The sequence below is a fragment of the Coregonus lavaretus genome, assembly GCF_964263955.1.
Source record: "Coregonus lavaretus genome assembly, chromosome: 33".
Classification (NCBI taxonomy): Eukaryota; Metazoa; Chordata; class Actinopteri; order Salmoniformes; family Salmonidae; genus Coregonus; species Coregonus lavaretus.
Genome location: NC_140020.1, coordinates 24,936,573 through 24,963,861, shown reverse-complemented (window position 1 = coordinate 24,963,861; position 27,289 = coordinate 24,936,573). Strand labels below are relative to the sequence as shown.

The 27,289-nt window shown below is 45.6% G+C and overlaps 1 protein-coding gene across 5 annotated transcripts in view; it reads left to right on the top strand.

Annotated features, from left to right (window-relative positions):
* Positions 1–27,289, top strand: part of LOC311108288 (gephyrin-like) — a gene marked incomplete at its 5' end in the record, with an annotated part of 91,533 nt that overhangs the window by 54,436 nt on the left and 9,808 nt on the right. For 2 of the 5 annotated variants that reach the window (XM_084150916.1, XM_084150915.1), the window contains 2 exons: positions 24,539–24,581; positions 25,242–25,421. In XM_084150916.1, the coding sequence (XP_084007042.1) occupies positions 24,539–24,581; positions 25,242–25,421 (223 nt within the window). Of the gene's footprint in view, positions 1–16,452; positions 16,495–18,299; positions 18,375–23,186; positions 23,250–24,538; positions 24,582–25,241; positions 25,422–27,289 lie in introns of all 5 variants that reach the window. The other 3 variants (XM_084150912.1, XM_084150913.1, XM_084150914.1) reach the window with 3 other exon arrangements.

Below are 27,289 nucleotides of genomic sequence, written 5' to 3'. Positions count from 1 at the left end.
CTCTCTCGCTCTCTCTCTCTCTCTCTCTCTCTCTCTCTCTCTCTCTCGCATGCTTTCTCTCTCTCTCTCGCTCTCTCTCTCTCTCTCTCTCTCTCTCTCTCTCTCTCTCTCTTGCATGCTTTCTCTCTCTCTCTCTCTCTCTCGCTCTCTCACATCATCGCTCTCTCACATCTTGTCTCCATGGTTCTCCTCCTGGACACTGGGCAAGTGTCATGGGAATAGACTAGGGGTTGCTATGGGAACGGCTGAAGGGGACAGTCACGTGATGAGGGTGGTTGAAGCCAGAGACCAGTATATACTCTATACAGTATACAGTATATAGATTTTTTACCGCAGGTTCACAGGGTCAGTCAGGCTGACCACCGCCACATGTAGGTTGTACAGTGAGGGGAAAAAAGTATTTGATCCCCTGCTGATTTTGTACGTTTGCCCACTGACAAAGACATGATCAGTCTATAATTTTAATGGTAGGTTTATTTGAACAGTGAGAGGCAGAATAACAAAAAAAAAATCCAGAAAAACGCATGTCAAAAATGTTATACATTTATTTGCATTTTAATGAGGGAAATAAGTATTTGACCCCTCTGCAAAACATGACTTAGTACTTGGTGGCAAAACCCTTGTTGGCAATCGCAGAGGTCAGACGTTTCTTGTAGTTGGCCACCAGGTTTGCACACATCTCAGGAGGGATTTTGTCCCACTCCTCTTTGCAGATCTTCTCTAAGTCATTAAGGTTACGAGGCTGACGTTTGGCAACTCAAACCTTCAGCTCCCTCCACAGATTTTCTATGGGATTAAGGTCTGGAGACTGGCTAGGCCACTCCAGGACCTTAATGTGCTTCTTCTTGAGCAACTCCTTTGTTGCCTTGGCCGTGTGTTTTGGGTCATTATCATGCTGGAATACCCATCCACGACTCATTTTCAATGCTTCTGATAGGCTAATTGACATCATTTGAGTTAATCAGAGGTGTACCTGTGGATGTATTTCAAGGCCTACCTTCAAACTCAGTGCCTCTTTGCTTGACATCATGGGAAAATCTAAAGAAATTAGCCAAGACCAAATTGTAGACCTCCACAAGTCTGGTTCATCCTTGGGAACAATTTCCAAACACCTGAAGGTACCACGTTCATCTGTACAAACAATAGTACGCAAGTATAAACACCATGGGCCACCGCAGCCGTCATACCGCTCAGGAAAGAGACGCGTTCTGTCTCCTAGAGATGAACATACTTTGGTGCGAAAAGTACAAATCAATCCCAGAACAACAGCAAAGGAACTTGTGAAGATGCTGGAGGAAACAGGTACAAAAGTATCTATATCCACAGTAAAACAAGTCCTATATCGACATAACCTGAAAGGCAGCTCAGCAAGGAAGAAGCCACTGCTCCAAAACCGTCATAAAAAAGCCAGACTACGGTTTGCAACTGCACATGGGGACAAAGATCGTACTTTTGGGAGAAATGTCCTCTGGTCTGAAGAAACAAAAATAGAACTGTTTGGCCATAATGACCATCGTTATGTTTGGAGGAAGAATGGGGTAGCTTGCAAGCCGAAGAACACCATCCCAACCGTGAAGCATGGGGGTGGCAGCATCATGCTGTGGGGGTGCTTTGCGGCAGGAGGGACTGGTGCACTTCACAAAATAGATGGCATCATGAGGAAGGAAAATTATGTGGATATATTGAAGCAACATCTCAAGACATCAGTCAGGAAGTTAAAGCTTGGTCGCAAATGGGTCTTCCAAGTGGACAATGACCCCAAGCATACTTCCAAAGTTGTGGCAAAATGGCTTAAGGACAACAAAGTCAAGGTATTGGAGTGGCCATCGCAAAGCCCTGACCTCAATCCTATAGAAAATGTGTGGGCAGAACTGAAAATGCGTGTGCGAGCAAGGAGGCCTACAAACGTGACTCAGTTACACCAGCTCTGTCAGGAGGAATGGGCCAAAATTCACCCAACTTATTGTGGGAAGCTTGTGGAAGGCTACCCGAAACGTTTGATCCAAGTTAAACAATTTAAAGGCAATGCTACCAAATACTAATTAAGTGTATGTAAACTTCTGACCCACTGGGAATGTGATGAAATAAATAAAAGCTGAAATAAATAATTCTCTCTACTATTATTCTGTCATTTCACATTCTTAAAATAAACTGGTGATCCTAACTGACCAAAGACAGGGAATTTTTACTAGGATTAAATGTCAGGAATGGTGAAAAACGGAGTTTAAATGTATTTGGCTAAGGTGTATGTAAACTTCCGACTTCAACTGTAGATACAGTGTTCAGAGAAATAACACAATGGCTGTGTGTGTAACACACTGGCTGTGTCAAACTGTTTATTTTTTTGGTGTCATAAGCAGATGCATATTTGTTCTAAGATTTAGAATTATCTCTGTTTCTATTTTCGTGGTTGCTATGTCTAACAGTTCCAAGACGACTGACTTGACTTACTTAACTTGGGGTTGTTGTGGAACATTTGGTGGCAACAGTTTGACAAATTGTTATTTAGTTTATTCTCTGTGTAGCTAAGGCTGTAGAGTCTTGAGAAACAGTATGTACAGTAGATTTTGAGCTGCTATCCCTATATGCCCAATAGTGGTATTGTTTAACTTGTATTGTAGGCTGTATTGTCTCTATAGTGGAACTGTATGTAAGCGGTGAGTAGGCTTTGTGCTGCAGTCTCTATATGTCTATAGTACCACTGCAGCATGAAGTATAGTTCTAAAGCCCTTTTGTTAATGACCCAGTTTGAGTTGCTGCTTCTCTGTCAGGAGCTACTGTATCCTCCACATGCTATAACCACGAGTCAGCACAACAAAGTCTGGCCAAATCTCTTCCAAGAAACTACATTGACACATACAGTACATCATGCACATACAGCTCTTTCCTAACTCACTTTGAATATGATTATCCAATGTTCAGTAAAGGGCTTTCCAGACAGGAAGCAATGGGGAGTGTAGTTAGCCAAAATAAAGCAGATTTCTTTTTTCTCTGCCTCGGTTGAGCGGCTTTTACGTGCACGAGCACCGCTGACCGTATGTGTGTGTGTGTGTGTGTTAGACGCCTCTCACCACACGTTCTCACAGGTCTTCATGTGAAGCAGAAACATTTTCATGTTGTGTTATTTGTGTGTGTATGTGTATTACACATGTTTGTGAGTCTGTGTGTGTGTGTGTGTGTGTGTGTGTGTGTGTGTGTGTGTGTACGGTATCTGTGTGTCTGCCTCCAGATCAGAGAGAGAGAGGCACCCAGACGCACCGCTCCAATGTCCAAACCTGTCTGTCTACACAGCACAGGAGCTGGGGGCACACACACACATAGACAGACACACAGATACCGTATACACACACACACACACACACACACAGACTCACAAATATGTGTAATGCACACATACACACACAAATAACACAGCATGAAAATAAAGACACGCAGACTCATGGACAGACACACAAATACCATACACACTACTCAGGCAAATCACAAAGTCAAACGTATACACACACACACAAACATAGTGAAACATGCAGTCCAACCTGCACTCAGATATGCACACACTACACAACATTCATTCTCACAGGCACAGAGTATCTCACACACACACACACACACACACACACACACACACACACACACACACACACACACACACACACGGTTTGGTAGTGTAGTTGTACTCTTCCACTCTTGTGAGCATGTAGTGCAGTTACATAATGGTTGAGTTTGGATTAATGAAGCATATGGGAGTATGTGTGTGTGTGTGTGTGTGTGGGGGGGGGGGGTTATGGGGGTTTTGATATACTTCTCACTCTCTCTGTTCTCTCTCTCTCTCTCAATCTCTCAATCTCTCTCGCTCTCTCTCTTGTCAGGGCTTTCCTCAAGGTAAGTCGAAAGGCTGACTCACACACACACACAAATACACTCTCTCTCTTTTACACACACACACACACACACACATACAAACACACAGACACAAATACACTAACCGTACATACAGTCAGCTACTCTCTGCAGACTGAAGCACTGTGTTCTTACAACCAGGACTGAATTGATCCTATTCGTTCCCTCCCCTGACACTAATCCTAACATTAACCCCTAACCCTAACCCTGACCCTTATCATTACCATAACCTATATGGGTCTGACTCTTAGCCACACCCATCTCCCTTCTGATTGGTTCCTTTGCTGGAATATTTTCAAATGGACATTATTTAATTTTCTCTCTGAATCTTATGATATTTACGTCAACAATAGATGTGGTAAAGAGGTCAATGGAACTCGACCCAAACAATGGAAATGCCATGGAAACACATGGGGGAAAGATGCCGTGGGGGAAAGATCCCGAATCTCCTCATTGCCCCCAAGCAAAATTAGCCAACATTTAGGCTATTGTTTATATATTTCACACTATGTAGAGGTAAAAATCAGAGTATAATGCTTGCATGGATGTCAACCCCAATACATGTTCATGTCATCGTCACCAATCAACTGCACTGCAGTTAAAAACGACTTTGACTACCACCACCGATTTCTGGATGCTAGCTATGCTACCAGCTTATACGAACAGGAGTTAGCATTTAGCAGTCACTTCTTCTAAACCTGAAAAGGAACAACTTTTAAATGTTATGCAACGAAAACAGCCAAAATATATCCAAATCGGAAATTAGGAACCACATTGTGGGCATGTTACAATACATCAATCATGAAGGATTTGGCGAATATCCACTTTGTTAGACAGATTTGTCGAACGTACCCCAATCCGGCGTCCTCCTTCTATCTCCCACGGTCTGTGTTCCATTGACCTCTTTACCGCATTTAAATCGATGTATCCTCTACCTGTCTTCAAAAGCACCACCATAGAACCTAAAATCAACAAAAATGTGAAATCCTAGCAGCATAACAATAACAGCTTCTATGTTGGATCAGCAGTGTGAAGATGGCTTTTGTGTTGCTTAACCTGGTTTTGGCCGTACAGGAGGCTGCCTGAGTTAATGTTTGATGAATGCGTTTGATGTATGGAGCCAAGGCCAAGGCTTATTCAAGCCATTTCCTCGTTCCTCCTCCACTAGAATATGAGTCACTATGAGAAGACTGTTATATACAGACCACCCCCTTGACCTCCATCTCCGGCCGGCTTAGAGGAGTTATGGCCAGGACAAGGGTGTAGCTCAGGCCATTGCGCACACACACACACACACACACACACACACACACACACACACACACACACACACACACACACACACACACACACACACACACTTATTCACTCTGTATACACACACATACCACACACACTGTTAACACACACAATAATACTGTGTGTAAATACACATTCACACCCACACACACACACACATCCATACACATCACATGAGTAATGATACTGTATTATTAATATTACTACATTGGTCATATAGAACAACATGAATGACACCCATGTTGTTGATAGTCCTATCTGTAATCCATTTCACTATGGATGCAGGATGCAGCCAGCCATAGTGGGCTGGATCAATCAAATCAAATCAAATTGTATTTGTCACGTGCCGAATACAAAAGGTGTAGACCTTACCGTGAAATGCTTACTTACAAGCCCTTAACCAACAATGCAGTTCAAGAAATAGAGTTAAGAAAATATTTACTAAATAAACTAAAGTAAAAAATTTAATAAAAAGTAACACAATAAAATAACACTAACGATGCTATATACAGGGGGTAACGGTACCGAGTCAATGTGCGGTGGTACAGGTTAGTCGAGCTAATTTGAACATGTAGGTAGGGGTAAAATGACTATGCATAGATAATAAACAGCGAGTAGCAGCAGTGTAAAAACAAAGGGGGGGGTCCTGGTGGCCATTTGAATAATTGTTCAGCAGTCTTATGGCTTGTGGGTAGAAGCTGTTAAGGAGCCTTTTGGACCTAGACTTGGCACTCCGATACCGCTTGCCGTGCGGTAGCGGAGAGAACAGTCTATGACTTGGGTGACTGGAGTATATGACACTTTTTTGGGCCTTCCTCTGACACGCCTAGTATATAGGTCCTGGATGGCAGAAAGCTTGGCCACAGTGATGTACTGGGCCGTACGCAGTACCCTCTGTAGCGACTTGTTGCCTTACCAGACGGTGATGCAACCGGTCAGGATGCTCTCGTCTGGGACCCATGCCAAATCTTTTCAGTCTCCTTATGGGGAAAAGGCGTTGTCATGCCCTCTTCACGACTGTCTTGGTGTGTTCAGACCATGATAGTTTGTTGGTGATGTGGACACCACTCCACTACAGCCCCGTCGATGAAAATGAGTCCTTCCTAGTCTGTAACATACTGTACTGTGGTCATTGCCACATGCAGTGGCTTGCGAAAGTATTCACCCCCCAGGGCATTTTTCCTATTTTGTTGCCTTCCAACCTGGGGGAGTTTGTATCATTTGATTTACACAACATGCCTACCACTTTGAAGATGCAAAATATTTTCGATTGTGAAAAAAACAACAAGAAATAAGACAAAAAAAACAGATTGTGAGCATGCATTACTATTCACCGCTCCAAAGTCAATACTTTGTAGAGCCACCTTTTGCAGCAATTACAGCTACAAGTCTCTTGGGGTATATCTCTATAAGCTTGGCACATCTAGCCACTGGGATTTTTGCCCATTCTTCAAGGCAAAACTGCTCCAGCTCCTTCAAGTTGGATGGGTTCTGCTGGTGTACAGCAATCTTTAAGTCATACCACAGATTCTCAATTGGATTGAGGTCTGGGCTTTGACTAGGCCATCCAAGACATTTAAATGTTTCCCCTTAAACCACTCGAGTGTTGCTTTAGCAGTATGCTTAGGGTCATTGTCCTGCTGGAAGGTGAACCTCCGTCCTAGTCTCAAATCTATGGAAGACTGAAACAGGTTTCCCTCAAGAATTTCCCTGTATTTAGCGCCATCCATCATTCCTTCAATTCTGACCAGTTTCCCAGTCCCTGCCGATGAAAAACATCCCCACAGCATGATGCAGCCACCACCATGCTTCCTTGATGGCCAAAAATCTCAATTTTAGTCTCATCCGACCAGAGTACCTTCTTCCATATGTTTGGGGAGTCTCCCACATGCCTTTTGGGGAACACCACACATGTTTGATAATTTTTTTCTTCAAGCATTGGCTTTTTTCTGGCCACTCTTCCGTAAAGCCCAGCTCTGTGGCGTGTACAATTAAAGTGGTCCTATGGACAGATACTCCAATCTCCACTGTGGAGCTTTGCAGCTTCTTCAGGGTTATCTTTGGTCTCTTTGTTGCCTCTCTGATTAATGCCCTCCTTACCTGGTCCGTGAGTTTTGTGACTTCTGAAGGTAATTGGTTGCACCAGATCTTATTTAGGGGCTTCATAGCAAAGGGGGTTGAATACATATGCACGCACCACTTTTCCATTATTAATTTTTTAGAATTTTGTGAAAAAAGTTATTTTTTTCATTTCACTTCACCAATTTGGACTATTTTGTGTATGTCCAGTACATGAAATCCAAATAAAAATCCATTTAAATTACAGGTTGTAATGCAACAAAATAGGAAAAACGACAAGGGGGATGAATACTTTTGCAAGGCACTGTAGCTTTGAACAGAGATTCACTGTTTAGGATAGATCTCTGTCTATGTTGTGGGTGTAGTACAGTGATTGTCGTGGTCATTGCTGCAGTAGCTGTGCACAGTGGATATGTCTGTTCAGTACAATAGGTGTCTGCCTATGTCGGTGGTCCTCTGTAGCTCAGGTGGTAGAGCATGGCGCATGCAACGCCAGGATAGTAGGTTTGATTCCCGGGACCGGCGGTATGTAAAATGTATGCATGCATGATTGTAAGTTGCTTTGGATGAAAGCGTCTGCTAAATGGCGTGTATATTATTACAGTATATTTAAGCAATAAGGCACAAGGGGGTGTGGTATATGACTAAGGGCTGTTCTTAGGCCCGACACGGAGCGAAGGGCCAGTAAAACAGCCCTTAGGAGGGTGTTATTCAAGTTTGAGGGCCTTATAACATATTAGAAAAAGATTAATGTCATTTTTTCATTTGAGAAACTTACGGTCTCGTCACGTACAGTGGGGAAAAAAGTATTTAGTCAGCCACCAATTGTGCAAGTTCTCCGACTTAAAAAGATGAGAGAGGCCTGTAATTTTCATCATAGGTACACGTCAACTATGACAGACAAATTGAGGAAAAAAAATCCAGAAAATCACATTGTAGGATTTGTAATTAATTTATTTGCAAATTATGGTGGAAAATAAGTATTTGGTCACCTACAAACAAGCAAGATTTCTGACTCTCACAGACCTGTAACTTCTTCTTTAAGAGGCTCCTCTGTCCTCCACTCGTTACCTGTATTAATGGCACCTGTTTGAACTTGTTATCAGTATAAAAGACACCTGTCCACAACCTCAAACAGTCACACTCCAAACTCCACTATGGCCAAGACCAAAGAGCTGTCAAAGGACACCAGAAACAAAATTGTAGACCTGCACCAGGCTGGGAAGACTGAATCTGCAATAGGTAAGCAGCTTGGTTTGAAGAAATCAACTGTGGGAGCAATTATTAGGAAATGGAAGACATACAAGACCACTGATAATCTCCCTCGATCTGGGGCTCCACGCAAGATCTCACCCCGTGGGGTCAAAATGATCACAAGAACGGTGAGCAAAAATCCCAGAACCACACGGGGGGACCTAGTGAATGATCTGCAGAGAGCTGGGACCAAAGTAACAAAGCCTACCATCAGTAACACACTACACCGCCAGGGACTCAAATCCTGCAGTGCCAGACGTGTCCCCCTGCTTAAGCCAGTACATGTCCAGGCCCGTCTGAAGTTTGCTAGAGTGCATTTGGATGGGAGGATTGGGAGAATATCATATGGTCAGATGAAACCAAAATAGAACTTTTTGGTAAAAACTCAACTCGTCGTGTTTGGAGGACAAAGAATGCTGAGTTGCATCCAAAGAACACCATACCTACTGTGAAGCATGGGGGTGGAAACATCATGCTTTGGGGCTGTTTTTCTGCAAAGGGACCAGGACGACTGATCCGTGTAAAGGAAAGAATGAATGGGGCCATGTATCGTGAGATTTTGAGTGAAAACCTCCTTCCATCAGCAAGGGCATTGAAGATGAAACTCGGCTGGGTCTTTCAGCATGACAATGATCCCAAACACACCGCCCAGGCAACGAAGGAGTGGCTTCGTAAGAAGCATTTCAAGGTCCTGGAGTGGCCTAGCCAGTCTCCAGATCTCAACCCCATAGAAAATCTTTGGAGGGAGTTGAAAGTCCGTGTTGCCCAGCGACAGCCCCAAAACATCACTGCTCTAGAGGAGATCTGCATGGAGGAATGGGCCAAAATACCAGCAACAGTGTGTGAAAACCTTGTGAAGACTTACAGAAAACGTTTGACCTGTGTCATTGCCAACAAAGGGTATATAACAAAGTATTGAGAAACTTTTGTTATTGACCAAATACTTATTTTCCACCATAATTTGCAAATAAATTCATTAAAAATCCTACAATGTGATTTTCTGGATTTTTTTTCTCATTTTGTCTGTCATAGTTGACGTGTACCTATGATGAAAATTACAGGCCTCTCTCATCTTTTTAAGTGGGAGAACTTGCACAATTGGTGGCTGACTAAATACTTATTTTCCCCACTGTATAGGCTGCATGGCACGATGGAGATCACAAAAAAAACTGCAACATTGTTGCACCGGTCAGAGAGGAAGACAGCAAGATTTAGACAAACTGTTGCAAACCAAATGCTAGGCTAGTAGCATGGGGTAGTTTTGTCTAGATGCTTTTTTACAGGGGAGATTAAGTTGATAAATTGCCTGTCTGGGCAGTGGGACAGTGGAGACCCATGAGGCGGCGCACAGTTGGCCCAGCGTCGTCCGGGTTAGGGGAGAGTTTGGCCAGCCGGGATGTCCTTGTCCCATCGCGTTCTAGGGACTCCTGTGGCGGGCCAGGCGCATGCATGCTGACACGGTCGCCAGTTGTACTGTGTTTCCTCCGACACATTGGTGCAGCTGGCTTCTGTGTTAAGCGAGCAGTGCGGCTTGGCAGGGTCGTGTTTCGACTTTCGCCTCTCCCGAGTCCGTACGAAAGTTGCAGCGATGGGACAAGACTGTAACTACCAATTGGAGAGAAAAATTGGTAAAAAGGTTTTTAAAAATCATCTTATTTGATTATTTTATGTATTTTACATGTGATACGCCCACACAGAGGGACAGAGATAATTACAGACACCTGTGATAATCTGAAATACCCAAACATGCCACTAGATGTCATGTGATAAAATAAAAAACTTGAAAGTTACCAGAAATATACCCTCCCTTTGCAACCCTAGGTTTGTCCTAAATAACAGCTTATTCCCTTTATAGTGCACTCAGGATCTTATGGGCCCTGGTCAAAAGTAGTGCACTATATAGGGAATAGGGTACCATTTAGGACAAAGACTATGTGTATCTGAGTGACTGTGGTCATTGGTACAGTAGACTTCTACAGTGGATGTCTGTTCAGTACTGTCGAGGTCTATGCCGTGTGAATAGTGTCTACGGCCCGACGGCAGTGGCTGCTTCCTAATGGCATGGCGGTGGTGTTAGTAAGTGTATAAAACAGAGTGTGTGTGGTCTGGGGCCGACAGCGGTAATGTCCTCTGGCTCAGGGCGCTGTTGGACGAGGCTGCCAAGCGGCACTCCCTCTCTTCCCTCCTTTCCACTGTCGACAGGGGATTTGTGTGTGTGTGTGTGTGCTTGTGTGCATGCCAACTAAGGCTAGTGGTCTATAGATAATGATAAAGGGTGGAGGAAGGCTGTGTGAGAGAGAAACCTTCATTGAGTGCTTTCTGTGGGGGGGGGGGGGGGGGGGGGGTTCTGTTTGTGCATGTTTTCCTCCAAGTCTGTGCCCTGCAGTAAGAGAAGGCAAACAGGCAGCAGGCAGATGTGGGTCTCTGCTCTTGGGCTGTGTAGAACCTGCTCTTGTTTTACAGCCTGTCCCATAAAGGCTTTATTCTCCTGCGGAAGGCATAGGTATGGGCTCTCAAACTCATACACCTGTGTGTCTGTGATTGTGTGTGTGTCCCTCCACAGCACAGCGAGGCCGGGGTAGCAGCACTGATTGTGTGTGTGATAACCCTCCTCCAGCACAGGGAGGCTCATAAAAGTAACTCCTCCACCTCGGACCACTGGAAGTGTGGAGGATTTATGAGATGCACTGATAGAGAGAGAGTTGAGGGAAAGATAGAGAGGAGGGAGTGAGAGAGGGAGAGAAGGATGGAGAGTAGTGTAGAGGACGATGAAAAAAGAAAGGGAGGGAGAGAAAGAGAAAAAAAGCTAAATGGGGAGGTATATCCTGAGCGTCATAGCAGTGCCTTGCCTCGGTAAGAAGGCCTCTGCTGCAATGGCTGCCTGTCTGTCTCTCTTTCTCTGTGTCGGTCTGTCCATTTCTGTCCTTATACTATCTTCAGAATGTGTGTGTAAGCCCACTAGCATTCCTCATATCACTCAGTCACAGTAATTGTACTCCCTCTGTGACTCTGCTACTGCTCCAATCAGGGGAGCGAGGGAGGGAGGGAGGGAGGGAGGGAGGGAGGGAGGGAGGGAGGGGGAGGGAGGGAGGGAGGGAAGGAGAGAGGGCGAGGGAGGGAGGGAGGGAGGGAGAGAGGGCGAGCGAGGGAGGGAGGGAGGGAGAGAGGGCGAGGGAGGGAGGGAGGGAGGGAGAGGGAGAGGGAGGGAGGGAGAGAGGGAGGGAGGGAGAAAGAGGGAGAGGGAGGGAGGGAGAAAGAGGGAGAGGGAGGGAGAGAGGGAGGGAGGGAGAGGGAGAGAGGGAGGGAGGGAGAGAGGGAGGGAGAGAGAGAGAATCAGCCCCTCTACCATGCGCTGACAGACAGGCAGACACTCACATGAGCGCTACACACACACACCTCCTTCTTATTCAGTCACTCCCCCTCTCCCTCTTTCTGTCTCTCTGTTGCTTTCCCTACTGTTCTCTCTCCCGTGCACGCTGCTTCTCTGTCGCTCTTCCTCCCTATCTGTACTCTCTCTGTATCTCTCTCTGTCTCTCTCCGCTTGCTCTGTCGCACACACACACTCTCAGATTGCCTGTGTGTGTGTGTGTGTGTGCACATGTTGAAGAGCTCGCTCAGTGCAGACTTCACTCTGAGGATGGTAAGTAGTGTCTTTCCTCCTGCGTTTTGAGAGTGTGTTTCTGGACTGTGTTGTTGGGAGTGTGTGTGATGGAGGATGCTGTCTGTGGATAAATTAGTGTTTACTGTCAGTGTTTGTATAGTGTGCATGTGTGTGTGTCTACAGTATGTGCATGTGTGCCTGAGTGTGTGTGTGTGTGGTCTGATGATGATGATGATGATGATGGTTAGCTTAAGAGACGTACACAGCGATGATGAGGCTGTGTGACGGTAGGAAGTACACAGGAATGAGAGAGGAGAGGGCGGGGGAGGGGACATACGTACGTTGACTGCGGGGTTGGGGTGAGGAGGATGAGGGGGAGGAGGGGAAGGTGCAGGACTCACGTGCCTAGTGTGGTGGCCGTGTCGCTGCAGTGTTTGAGAGAGAGACTGAGGGTTACATAAAGGCAGGGAGAAGAGAGGGAGGAGAGGGAGACAGAGACAGGCAGCTCCACTGGGCTCCGTAGTCCCTCTGCGCCAGGGCCCTAGAGTAGGGTCCACAACCTGGGCTAGTAGGGGACTGGATGGATGGAGGGTATAGACTGCAATACAGGCAGTACACTGTCTATTTAAAGACCAACAGTGACAAGAGATGCAGTGACACATGAAATGAAAATATCTGGAATTTACAATGCAGTTTCTTACTGTAAAATGAAAAATGTAAATTCCTGTGAAGTATTGAATGGTATGTAATGGAATTAGGGTTGGGCGGTATCTAGATTTTCAAATCATCATACCGTTCTTCTCTTATCCCGGGATATACGGTATTACCGGCTTACTACACAAAAGGGCGCCCCAAAAAATTATAAAAAGCGCATTGGCCGTGTATTACCAGAATGCCAACAGAATTAGCACAAGTAATAGCGAGTTTCCATGGAGGCTGCTAGCTAAATATGCTAACGAGTGCAAAGGAAAATAAACAAATTGCAAAGACAGGCAATCCAGCTCATAAAGTCATACATAGATAGGAAGGAGCTACCGAATGTCATTTTTGGTGAGTTTGGACATTTACAAGCGAATGTGAACGAGAGATATTGTGCAAATGAACAAAGTTTTGACACATGCTTGTCTGAAGGAAGAACAGTACTGGCACTGAAGCAGCATGTGTACACGCTGTGTCTGTGTGGACACTGAAGTCGCTAGGGCAACAGGTCTGCCTGCTCTGATTGGAAAAGAGAGGGGGAGGAGTAGACAGGCCGAGAGCTGAATGGACAAAAAACACAAGGAAATCAAGATACAGATAACTCATCCAAAGGGCTTTGACTTCTCAAACACGGCAGAAAGCCAACACTATATGATGCCCCGTCACCTTATTAATTCAGCCACATGCTTAGATAACTAGCAAGTTAAACTTAGGGGTCGTATTAACGCAGAATTCTGCGTTCTTCACACAGGATAAAACGCATAAGAAATACATTGATGCCAAATCTAAAATGCTTCAGTTTGTGCTTCAGTTGCACTTCTCCACTTGATGAGAATTCACCAACAGGCATTCTATCAGCAGACAGCTCTCTGACTTTAAGCAAAACATTAGGAAATGTAGCTGGCTACACTCTTTCTCTGATAAACAATAGCAACATGATGGACATGCATTGTTTTTGCAAAAAATACCTTTATTTTTCATTGTAAGCTCTTTTACTCGTGTGGCTGCCAGCCAAATAGCGTTCAACTTCTGTTGTCATCTGATGAAAATGAAGCTATTTTCTTCCGAATGTGTTGCACTAATGGATTTTCTGAGAAGTAAAACTATAGTTGCACGTCCCCGAGCACTCTATTGGAGAAAAAAAAAAAAAGGTTGACTTTCAATATAAAACATTTCCCCTGTCAATACACAGCTGGACTCACAAACACGTGACTGGCTCAACTGTTCTGGGGAACTACGGTAAGCTTCATAATGTCAAATAATGTGACAGGTGAAATGAGGAACGCAATCTGCTTTATCTTCTAACGTATTGCACAAGTTGACTGCAGGTATTTACTTAAAAAGTAGCTACAAATATTCAAATGTATTGGAAAAACTTCAAATAGTTTCAACGGTATTGACGGTATTGAAAAACCATCCCGTGGCTACTTCCAAGTACCCCGGTATATGGTATATACGGTATACAGCCCAAGCCTAAATGGAATGTGTACAGTATAGGCCATCCTTGATTTCGTGAGGCCGTGATGAGATGAGAGTAGATGATTTGATCAAAGTAAAATCTGCTGGATGATGTGCACAGCCGTACTTCATCTGTTTGGCTCTGAGTCCCTGTAGTCCATTTGGGTCCCATGGCTTTAGATCAAATTAGGTCACATGTTAGGCACAGAGTCCAGATTATTATGCGTGGGGGGGGTGTACATATTTCCAAATGTGTGAGTGTTTGCATGTCTGTATTCTTGTGCATTGTTTACAGTATATTTGTCCTCACTTACTTATGCCGGCTTGCTCTGAGTTTGCCTGGGGGGGTTGTACCCTAGCCTAGACTACAAAACATTCAGAAAACAGAGACCATTGCATAGAGTCAGAGACAGAAACAGAGTGGAGTGGATGAGACTGAATGTAGGCTCTGCAGTGACCCACTGCATTCAAAGTACTGTAGCGCTGTTCATTCACCACATGGGCCCATGCAAACCATTGAGACTGGTGGGCAGACCCAGAGAACCATGAACACACTCTACTGCGTTACCTCCACTCCACAGCACCACTCTCACTAGCTCATGGTTTACTAGTACAATAGGACATATTATCATTTCTGCATGGAGCATACTGCAGCTGCAGCCCTTTGAATTGAATGGCTGAGAGTATGAGATGTGCAAACATCCCTTCGCTCTGGTCGCTCCTCCATTGTGCATTCCTGCCACAGCCTCATGCGGTCTTTCCCTTACAATTCCCAGAGTAGCAGTTTAGAGAGGATCTCTCAGACAGTGACACTTAGGATGAATCTGAAATGGCACCCTTTTTCCTATAGAGTGCACTACATTTGACCAGATCCCTATGGGCCCTGGTCAAAAGTAGAGCACTACATAGGGCATAGAGTGCCATTTGAGACGCAGCCTAAGCAATAGATCATTTTAAAGGCTTCTGAAGATGCTTGGTGTTAGAATGGCAGGGTTGGCCGAGGCATACGGTGGGTAGGCCGAGGCATATTGGTCAGATCTTTTGAGGAATTAGAGGGGAGCAGTTGTTTGCTGGTCTGCCATTGGTCAGTGTCGGAGAGGGCAGTAGTTTTCTGGTTTGTCATTGGTCATTTTGGAGCGCAGTGGTTCTCTGGTCTGTCATTGGTCAGATGAGTGTTTGTGTGGGCTACAATAGAGTTAAATGCTTGTACTTACGTACTTAATGAGGTTATCATCATAGTAAAATGTGATTTTCTTTAAATATGCCTTTTAATGGATCTCTACACCCATCATATTTTGAGAAGTCCCCATATCACATGAATCCCCTCCCATTCATCAGGCTACATAGCAGCTAGGGATAGAATTGTCTGAGGTCTACAGTTCAGTCTACAGATCAAACGGGATAGACAGTTATGGGGATGGTAATGTGATAGTTTGTATTATGTTTTCTATGGAAAAAGCATGAGCACACGCAAACAATTTTGTAGAGAAAACAAATAGTCGCACAATTTAAATGTTCTCTATGTACAACATCTTTCCTACGGTAAGTAAAGGTTTTGGTGATTTGCTTTGGGTCATACACACACACACACACACACACACACACACACACACACACATACACACACACACACACACACACACACACACACAATCAACAAAATAGACAGTCAAAGCAACAATTCCAATAAATCAAATTGATCCAATGTAACTGTGCTCTCCTCTGGTTCTCAGTCAGGAGTCCCAGCTTTACCCTGTTGTCCTGTACTGTGTCATAATGCCTGGCCCTCGGCTGTGCTGACTTACCTGAGACAGACACACTGATGCTGCATTCATGTGGAAACTAGGAAACTCAGAAATAGCCAACTGGGAAACTTGGGGTACAACAACGCTACCTGAGTTTCCCACTTGAATGTAACACTTGGAAGGCCATTTTGGATGCTGTCTTGATGCATCTGATTGCTTTATGGCAGTGTTTAAGTCCTGAGTTTGCGATAATTCTGATACCACATGAACACAGCATGAGACAGGGGCGCTGTCTGTCTGTCTGTCTCGGTGTCTGTCTGTCTGGCTTCTGGCTGTGTTAACCCTGTTCTCTTCTCCCCTCCTCCTTCCCTTCCTCCTCCTCCTCCTCCTCCTCCTCCTTCTCTCTTGTGGCACCAGGCGAGGCTCCCCTCCTGTTCATCCACCCTAAGCATTGCTGAGGTACTCTTGCAAGCCTACAAATTAATCGCCATGGCCACCTTCATCATGGCATCGTCATGGCATCGGTTGCCACGGTCCCCCCTCCTCATTCACCTGGCATGATTGCGCAGTCACTCCATCCCTCCTTCCTTCTTCCTCTGTTTTGCATGATGTTCATCCTCCTTCTTCCCTTTATCTGTATGTCTGCCCTGCATGCTGCCCCTGCTAGATGGAAGGACACAGTCATCTCTCGGAGTACTACAAATCCCAGAATGCTTTGTATTTCTAAATCTCTTCCTGAATCAGTGTATTTACAGGCCTTTTGACCAGTTTCATGTTAACATTTGGACCATAGTGTAATCGAACGCATCATATCTTCTGAGATGCCCTAAATTGTATCTAATTGAATCCCTCCCTCCCCCCACACACACACACAACTCCACTCAAGTCATCACCTCAACATCCACTCACACCTCCTGCCATGTGACATGTGACTCAATTACTTTCCAAATACAGTGTTAGAGTTGAAACGTCATGGTAGTTGTATCTCGCTGTGCGGCGGCAGCGTTGCTTGTACCAACAGTGCATTGCTCTACCCTTCAGCTGGTTTTGAGGTAGGCTTGCTCTCACTCAGCATCGATCGTGACACTATCTCTAACAGGCACCTCTCCTGTGCTTGACACGCTGGTATTGTTGATTTATTGTTAATGAGATTGATGATTGGGAAGGGATATGGTATCATCTACAATAGATGAGCAGTGGGAGGATACTTCCACCTTGTCAATAGATCTCCTGTAAGTAACATCTATTTAGAAAAAAAAAGCTGGACACTAATTCTGGGGTGTCAAACCAATTTTGCTCGCATTCAGTCTTCAATGAGGTCCGGACCAATGAGGGCTGCACTCATTTTTTTCTTCTTTATTCTCGCTGTTAAAATTAGCATAAAATAGTCGTCTATCCATCGTTTTGGGAATTTTCTATACTCCCTGACTGTCTAGCTTTCATTGCAGTGATTAGTGAGCTGGACACGGTCAATAAACTGTATGAATATAGGTCCATTATCATTTCTACACATTTGGTTTTAGTCATTTTAAAGTGTGGCTAAGATTGGACCCCCTCGCGGGCCGGATCTGCGGACCAAATGTTTGACACTCTAGCTCTAATGGCTCCGATGCAATACGTTTAATGAACCAATGTTTTGACAGCTAAGCACAGTCCTTCATCAGGGTTTCATCTGATTTAGGGTCAGCTTTCTCTATCCTTGCAGCAACCAATAATGTGAGTTATAACTGACCTTGGATCATTTTATAACAAAGATACAGGAACCATATGTCAAGCACTGAAGAGAAAAGTGGCAATTTTTCCACCAGGACACCAACACAAGCAAAGCTAATATCACTCTCCTCCACTCACTAACACTAACTCACTCTCAGACCCATGCTAAACGTGCTCTAGGTTGGAGCGAAAACTCGTGTGAAGTTGCCGTCACATTATTTGGTTGTTATTTCATCCATTTTTGGTTCTGTATTGTCAGAACATTGGTTGTTTTGCTGTCAGTGGTCTTTTTTTGTTGTTGTTTGAACTGATTGCTGTATTTGTCACCTCAGTAGTCCTGGGTTTGGTGTCTGTGTGTGTGTGTGTGTGTGTGTGTGTGTGTGTGTGTGTGTGTGTGCCAGGCCACAACTATACATGTGTTCTAATGTACTGTACCAGGACATTTGAGTGTGTGTGTGTGCGTGCCTGTGTGTGTCTACCAATATGGGACATGTGTGTGATGCATGACGGCATGTGTGAAGGTGAGTGACCTATCCTGTGGCTTCCTCCAGGCCTCACGGAGAGAGTTCAGGGCTCACCTGGATGAGGTCATCACGCTCAAGTCAAGGTACTCTACCTTGGACCAGGTAAACCCCCTTACATTCTTCCTACCCTTCCTCTATACCGGCATGCAGGCCTCGCTCCTCACCATAGACACAGCCACAGTCACCACACAGCACTAGGGCCTCAGAGACCCCAAAGACACCTGTTAGACATCCAGAGGTACGTAGACAGACAGGGGAGGTACCAGGATCCACAGCCCACAGAGGGCTCACCATCTCAGGCAGCCGGCTGTCTGCGGTTCCCCTGTGTGGTCATGCAGTACTGGAGCTCATCTACAGGAAAGATAGCGAGAGACTGTAGGGAAGAGAGGGAGGAGAGGCAGGAAGGACACATAGGATATATTGACATAGGGGAGCAACACACAATATGAAAGGTTCCAGTAGGAATTCAGCTCACAGAGTAGTATGGGTAGTGTAGTCTTTCGAGGCATTTTGGCTTGTTCTGTTCATACCAACATGCATTTTAACAGAGGGTGTCTATCCATAGCAAAGGCCTTACATTGAACAGTACAGTAGGGTTGGAGTTAGGAGAGTGTTCAGTACATCCACTCCTCAGGCCTCTCTAGAACTCCACCAGCGTTCATTCTCTCTCATCCGTCACCCATCTGGTCGTGTGTGTGTGTTGGGAGCTGGGCAGGGGAGCGGTTCTTGTAGCGTTTTTTGTATGTATTTTGGTGCTTTTGTTCATGTCTATGAGAATATTTGCACATCAATGTCCTTGTGTGTGTGTGTGTGTGTGTGTGTGTACCACAGTAGCTTACACTCAGTTTAGCCAGAGGAAGTGCTGAAGGTTAGCCCCATTGTCTTACGTCAGGTGGCGTCCCTCCTACACGACGCTCGACCCTCTCCACGAATCGACCCTGGAGTAGTCTAGAGTAGTAGTGTGGAGCAAAGGGCATCCCAGGGGCATCTCTCCCTCCCCTCTCTCTCCCCTCTTTCTCCCCCCCCCCCCCCCTCTCTCTCTCCCTCGCTCCTCTTCCCCTCTCTTCCCCTTAGGTCCTGCTGGGAAGTAAGTGTTGTCTTTGAAGTGCCACAGAAGCATTTGTCCCGTCCTTCCCCACTCTGTCACTCTATCACTCACCTCGTTTTGTCCTCTCTTCTATCCCTCTCTCCTGTGGGATAGAGTGGTGGTGAAGGGTTTTGTACTCCTCCTCTCTTCTCATCCCTTTCCTCTCCTCTCCTAGTCTTGCGTAGCCATAGCTCCAAAATCACCTCGTTGTCACACCTGCCTTGGAGGTCTGGAGAATTTTGGATAGCAAAAAATGGTTTGAATGGACCGCAGGGTTTTTATTGGATGTTACATTTCAAGAACCCTCCCTCACATGCCCGTTGGTGTTACGTGTTATGTTTGTCACTGTTTTCAGACCGGGGACGACACATTTTGCAGAGAGTTGTTCTGTGTGCTAGTTTGCAACATCGCAGGAAATTGAAGAAAAACTGGAGGAAAAACTGAATTGTGTTTTGTCAGAAGTGTGCTCTATACAAAATCGCATACAGTATATCGACATATTTTGATGAGGTTTTTAATCTGCGATTTCCCTGCTTTCTGGGAAATCCCTGTTGCACCTACTGCACTAATCTAGTGAGCACCTCTGGAGCATTTGATTGGTTTGATATGTTGCGAGGCATCACTGATTTACAGCGGGTTCCCAATCCCACCCTTATTTAGATATTTTTCTACCATGGACTTCCCCATGCTTCCCATTTAGGGATGAGGCTACTCCTCTCCTATCCTCCTCCCCTTCTCTCCTCCCCTCCCTGCCCCATGTCACATCCCTCTCCTCTTCCTCTCCTCCTAAATCCCCCTTTTTGCATAATTTGTCTGCCCCATGTCACATCCCTCTCCTCTTCCTCTCCTCCTAAATCCCTCTTTGCATAATTTGTCTGACAGCGCCTTTGTTTTTTGCTGAGCTCAGCACAGAAACACAGAAACACTTGCTGTTCCCTTGTCACCACGAGCCGCTTCTTTACCTTGTCCGTTGTTAGTCCATTGATTTCCCCCAGGCGCGTCCACTCCGAGACCTTTCTGCCTGACCCGGCCTCCGTGCTCGCCACTCGCTATTCCACATGCGCCCCCTCCGCCATTGATCTCTGTAGACGATCGCCATGACAACCCGTCGTCAGGCCGTTTCAGGCTGTTTCCACGGTGACTATCGGGTTGCCGTGGAAAGTCATTAGGGTTGTTTTCCGTGTGTGTGTGTGTGTGTGTGTGTGTGTGTGTATTCTGTTCCATTGACGTTCAGTTTAATAGGCTGGTGTATATTCAGGGTTTCGCCCAAGGGTAGGCATATTGCTGCAGGGCCTGAGAGCTCTGCTACACAGACAGACAGACAGACAGACAGACAGACAGACAGACAGACAGACAGACAGACAGACAGACAGACAGACAGACAGACAGACAGACAGACAGACAGACAGACAGACAGACAGACAGACAGACAGACAGACAGACAGACAGACACTTAGCGTACTCACATGGACACAGACTCACATATGCAAACAGTTACTCAGCACACTCATCCAAACACACTCTTCAACCAGCTCCACTACACATACACACACACAGACACCCACACACAGACACACACACACAGCATACTCATACATGATATATAAACACTCAATCTCATTCAGTGCAGCGCACATGTTCTCCAACACAGTCAATGGCAGCCATCCCAGTCACAAATACACCTACACACACTCCTGGCACAAGTATCGCTACAGTGCAGTGTGCCTCAAATAGACTTTCGGTAATTCCTTCTTTTGAATTACACTGTTGGGCATATTCACTTTTTCCACTCTCCAGTGTGTGTGTGTGTGTGTCTGAACACAAACTGTTTGAATTATATGAAACCTGTACTAGAAAGTCTGTGTGTATGTGTGTGTGTGTGTTACATTTTGCATCACTCACATCATGCATACAGTATACTTCTCTTTCTCTGTTTTCCATGGAAAGGGACGGATAGGGGGAGGGACGGATAGGGGGAGGGACGGATAGGGGGAGGGACGGATAGGGGGAGGGACGGATAGAGGGAGGGAAGGAAGGTGGGAGTGAATGATATTGTGCTTTGCTCTACCCGTTTCTCCACACATTTGCTTTTGCACCCTTTTCTGCACTCTCTCACTCTCTCCTCTCTGCACTCTTTCTCCGCACTCTCTCTCTCTCCTCTCTGCACTCTTTCTCCGCACTCTCTCTCTCTCCTCTCTGCACTCTTTCTCCGCACTCTCTCCTCTGCACTCTTTCTCCGCACTCTCTCTCTCCTCTCTGCACTCTTTCTCCGCACTCTCTCTCTCTCCTCTCTGCACTCTTTCTCCGCACTCTCTCTCTCTCCTCTCTGCACTCTTTCTCCGCACTCTCTCCTCTCTGCACTCTTTCTCCGCACTCTCTCTCTCCTCTCTGCACTCTTTCTCCGCACTCTCTCCTCTCTGCACTCTTTCTCCGCACTCTCTCTCTCCTCTCTGCACTCTTTCTCCGCACTTTCTCTCTCTCTCCTCTCTGCACTCTTTCTCCGCACTCTCTCTCTCCTCTCTGCACTCTTTCTCCGCACTCTCTCTCTCTCCTCTCTGCACTCTTTCTCCGCACTCTCTCCTCTCTGCACTCTTTCTCCGCACTCTCTCTCTCCTCTCTGTACTCTTTCTCCGCACTCTCACTCTCTCCTCTCTGCACTCTTTCTCCGCACTCTCTCACTCTCTCCTCTCTGCACTCTTTTTCGTTCTATCTATCTGTCCACAAAAGTCGTTGTGCTCTCTCTCTCTCCATGGCTTTCTGGTGGTAAATCTCTTTAGTAAGTGTTTGTCCCAGTGAAGTTCTGTTGTCTTTCTCTTTCCACCTGTGTTGGTGTGTCTCACCCTCTGTCCATTCCTAGTGCCACCGATGTAGCAGCATCATCCACTGTTCTCATACGGTTATACCCAAACATTACATGAACGTTAAGGAGCGGTTAGACTAGTCACTGACCTAGTCACTGACCTGATCCCCCTTCTGCTTAGTAGAATATCAAGTTAGAATTACGCTAGTGAGGAACAAAGTTGTTGACAAGTATAGAGAATATAAACAGATTTGCTGTTTAAGGTTGACTTTTGAAGGGGTTCCCTTGCAGACTGGCTAGATAGATTTCATTAGAAAGACACCCAATGTATGTGTTTTTATGTTGTGTAATACATCTTGTTAGGTTCATGGTTATTTTTGTGTAGTTTGTCAAAAAGTCCATGTTAGACATAATATGGTACTGTAAGTTCTGATCAAATCCTGTCAGAGAAAGGCACACCTGTAATGTACTGAATCTCATAACTTAGTTATGTTGTTTATTGCTAGTCTTCATTTCTGCTTTCTATGTCTACTGCAAGTTGATCTTTCTATGTCTTCTGTAGCCTTAGTAATTCCCCTTCTACCATCCCCTCCCTTCCCCCCCCCCCCCTCTCTCTCTCGCTCTCTATCTCTCTATATCTCTCTGTCTCTCTCTCGCTCTCTCTCTCTCTCTCTCTCTCTCTCGCTCTCTATCTCTCTATATCTCTCTCTCTCTCTGTCTCTCTCTCTCTCTTTTTCCCATCCCGTTCTTTCTCCTCCTCTTTTCTCTCTCTCTCTCTCTCTACCCCTTTCTCGCCCCCTCTCTCTCTCTCTCTCCCTCTCTCTCCTCTCTTACTCTCTCTCAACCTCGTCACCTTCTCTCTCATACACTCCCCCTTACCCTATCCCTTCTCCCTTCTGCTAGCAGTCGATTGTTGCTCCTTCTGTCTCTCTCTTGTTGTCTCTGTTGTTGTGTTGTGGTACAGTACTGATGCATCCTGGGAGTTGATGTTCACTGATGCCTGTGATGATGCTTTATCTCCTACTAGCTCCAGTGTAGGTTGGAGGGGCTTAAAGATGATCGCAGGAGCCATAGGACCTTCAGCTCTCGAGTAACTATCCCCCCCCAGCTGAAGAGCTGCTGCCCTCCATTTCTGTCTTTCTCTCTGTTTCTCTGCCTTTCTCGCCATCTCTCTTTCTCTCTCTCTCCCTAACATGCTCTGCTTTTAGTAGCTGTGTCTGGTGTTTCTGGTGTTGCAGGATGTCTGTAGACATCATCAGTTTGCTCCAGTAGTGCACACTCTCTTTCTTTCGTTCTCTCTCTCTCTCTCTCTCTCTCTTTTAGTTCACTAGTTTAGCTGCGATCTTGTCTGGTCTTTTTGATTTTCTCTCGGCTATGGGTCCACGTCATGCTATCCCTCCCTCCCCTCCATCCCCCTTGTCCCTCTCTCCCCGCCTCTGGCTGTGCGGTACCCAGCGGTGTTGCAGCAGTTGTAGTGTGGGGGGCACATGTTGCAGAGCCACATAGATATGGAGCAGATAAGACAGACGGGCAGGCAGACAGGTAGACAGGAGACAGAAAAGAGACAGACAGATAGGTAGACATAGAGACAAAACTGAATAAAGACATCATTTCTGAACTAAAACTGATCGTAACCCCCCACCCCCTCCCGCCCCACACACCCAGATTCACAGAGTGTGTGATGGTTGTACTTACTGTACCGCCTCACTTTAACCATTCCCTCTGTCTAGCTACTCTTCTCTAGTCCCCACCTAGCGTTAGACCAGCATTAAGAATGTGTTAGTTGAGCGTTAGCTTAGCGTTCCTATAGAATCAGATGTTTTCAGAGAAACGCAGCCCTCCTGCTCCACATCTGAGCAGCCACTATCAATACTGCTATTATTGCTGTTAATATATCTGTTATAATCAATGTTTAATCAATATGGATGTTGTTGCCTTTGTCCACTATATCTGTGAATTGAACCAATCTACTGTATTTTAGCTCAGTTAAACTAATCCAGCTATATCTGTGAATTGAACTAATCTACTGTATTTTAGCTCAGTTAAATTATTCCAGCCGCTATCACTGTAACAAGCAAGACAAGAGGCACTTGAATTATTATTACCCATGTGATTTACAGTGCTGCTATGCCTATGAGATTATATGCACCATATAAAATAGGATAATTATACGAGGTCAGGAAGAAGAAGACATCTATAGGGAAGGACAAAGAGCAAGATAGGTGTAGTGTCACAAAGCTCTTTCCCTGTCACTTCTTGACTGTTGTGAAAACATATAATCTTTCAAACATGTCGAAAAGGCAACCTGGTCTTTAAAAATCTCATTTCTCTTTTTCGCTCTCTCTCTCTCTCTCGCTCTCTCTCTCTCTCGCTCCCCAGGTGCAGTCACGATGCAGCAGCAAAGAAAATATCCTAAGATCAAGTAAGTACTCTACCACACGCCCTTAAGAGGCGACTTAGAGTGCCCCCTGTAGCAGGACAATTGTGTGTGCGCGTGTATGTGTGCGTGTGTGTTCATACATGAGCATTGGTGCATCCTTCCGTCCGTGCAGACGTGTGATGTTGTGCCAGGGGCTGATGGAGGCTCATGTTATGAATCTGAAATATGCTGTGGAAGCGTAAGTTTAAAAGGGAGGAATTGGGTCAAGAGGATTCCATGCACTGTAGCTTCTCTTCTCTGTGCTGCTAGGCAGAGGTAGGAGAGAGAGATTACACGTTAGTTACACCTCGCTTTGTTCTTCCGCTTACCTTTGGAATGATTCCACTGCTGTTATTAGAACAACATGGTTGCTGTCAAGAGCGGAAATCGTGTGTGTGTGTGCGTGCCTACTTACATGAGTGTGTGTCTCATACTTGTATATATGTGTATGACTCTGTGTAAGACCCTGTTCCTGTGTTCTCTCTCTCTCTCTCTCTCTCTCTCTCTCTCTCTCTCTCTCTCTCTCCTCTCCTCTCCTCTCCTCTCCTCTCCTCTCCTCTCCTCTCCTCTCCTCTCCTCTCCTCTCCTCTCCTCTCCTCTCCTCTCCTCTCCTCTCCTCTCCTCTCCTCTCCTCTCCTCTCCTCTCCTCTCCTCTCCTCTCAGGTCACAGTGCGGTGGACATCACCAAGGTGGCCCGGAGACACCGCATGTCCCCGTTCCCCCTCACCTCCATGGACAAGGCCTTCATCACTGTGCTGGAGATGACCGCCATCCTGGGTACTGAGATCATCAACTACAGAGGTGAGGAGGGGAATACACACACACTTACAGTGAGGGAAAAAAGTATTTGATCCCCTGCTGATTTTGTACGTTTGCACACTGACAAAGAAATGATCAGTCTATAATTTGAATGGTAGGTTTATTTGAACAGTGAGAGACAGAATAACAACAAAAAAATCCAGGAAACGCATGTCAAGAATGTTATAAATTGATTTGCATTTTAATTAGGGAAATAAGTGTTTCACCCCCTCTCAATCTGAAAGATTTCTGGCTCCCAGGTGTCTTTCATACAGGTAACGAGCTTAGATTAGGAGCACACTCTTAAAGGGAGTGCTCCTAATCTCAGCTTGTTACCTGTATAAAAGACACCTGTCCACAGAAGCAATCAATCAATCAGATTCCAAACTCTCCACCATGGCCAAGACCAAAGAGCTCTCCAAGGATGTCAGGGACAAGATTGTAGACCTACACAAGGCTGGAATGGGCTACAAGACCATCGCCAAGCAACTTGGTGAGAAGGTGACAACAGTTGGTGCGATTATTCACAAATGGAAGAAACACAAAATAACTGTCAATCTCCCTCGGCCTGGGGCTCCATGCAAGATCTCACCTCGTGGAGTTGCAATGATCATGAGAACGGTGAGGAATCAGCCCAGAACTACACGGGAGGATCTTGTCAATGATCTCAAGGCAGCTGGGACCATAGTCACCAAGAAAACAATTGGTAACACACTACGCCATGAAAGACTGAAATCCTGCAGTGCCCGCAAGGTCCCCCTGCTCAAGAAAGCACATATACAGGCCCGTCTGAAGTTTGCCGATGAACATCTGAATGATTCAGAGGAAAACTGGGTGAATGTGTTGTGGTCAGATGAGACCAAAATCGAGCTCTTTGGCATCAACTCAACTCGCTGTGTTTGGAGGAGGAGGAATGCTGCCTATGACCCCAAGAACACCATTCCCACCATCAAACATGGAGGTGGAAACATTATGCTTTGGGGGTGTTTTTCTGCTAAGGGGACAGGACAACTTCACCGCATCAAAGGGACGATGGATGGGGCCATGTACCGTCAAATCTTGGGTGAGAACCTCCTTCCCTCAGCCAGGGCATTGAAAATGGATGGGTATTCCAGCATGACAATGACCCAAAACACACGGCCAAGGCAACAAAGGAGTGGCTCAAGAAGAAGCACATTAAGGTCCTGGAGTGGCCTAGCCAGTCTCCAGACCTTAATCCCATAGAAAATCTGTGGAGGGAGCTGAAGGTTCGAGTTGCCAAACGTCAGCCTCGAAACCTTAATGACTTGGAGAAGATCTGCAAAGAGGAGTGGAACAAAATCCCTCCTGAGATGTGTGCAAACCTGGTGGCCAACTACAAGAAACGTCTGACCTCTGTGATTGCCAACAAGGGTTTTGCCACCAAGTACTAAGTCATGTTTTGCAGAGGGGTCAAATACTTATTTTCCCTCATTAAAATGCAAATCAATTTATAACATTTTTGACATGCGTTTTTCTGGATTTATTTGTTGTTATTCTGTCTCTCACTGTTCAAATAAACCTACCATTAAAATTATAGACTGATCATGTCTTTGTCAGTGGGCAAATGTACAAAATCAGCAGGGGATCAAATACTTTTTTCCCTCACTGTAAGCTATAAAAGTGAATACACAAGAGGGGGAGGGAGAGGGAGAGAGAGAAAATGAATGACCTAACTTAGCACTACATGATCAGTAGCTCAACAGTGTGGTCCCCTGTAGCTCAGTTGGTAAAGCATGGTTTGTGTGATGCCAGGATAGAGGATTCAACTCCCGGGACCACCCATTCGGGGAAAAAAAAAATGAAATTTTGATAAAAGCATCTGCTTTATCATATATCAATAGGATGTCGGTGGTACAGACCTGTAGCATCTTGTCAGGCTCAACCACCACACT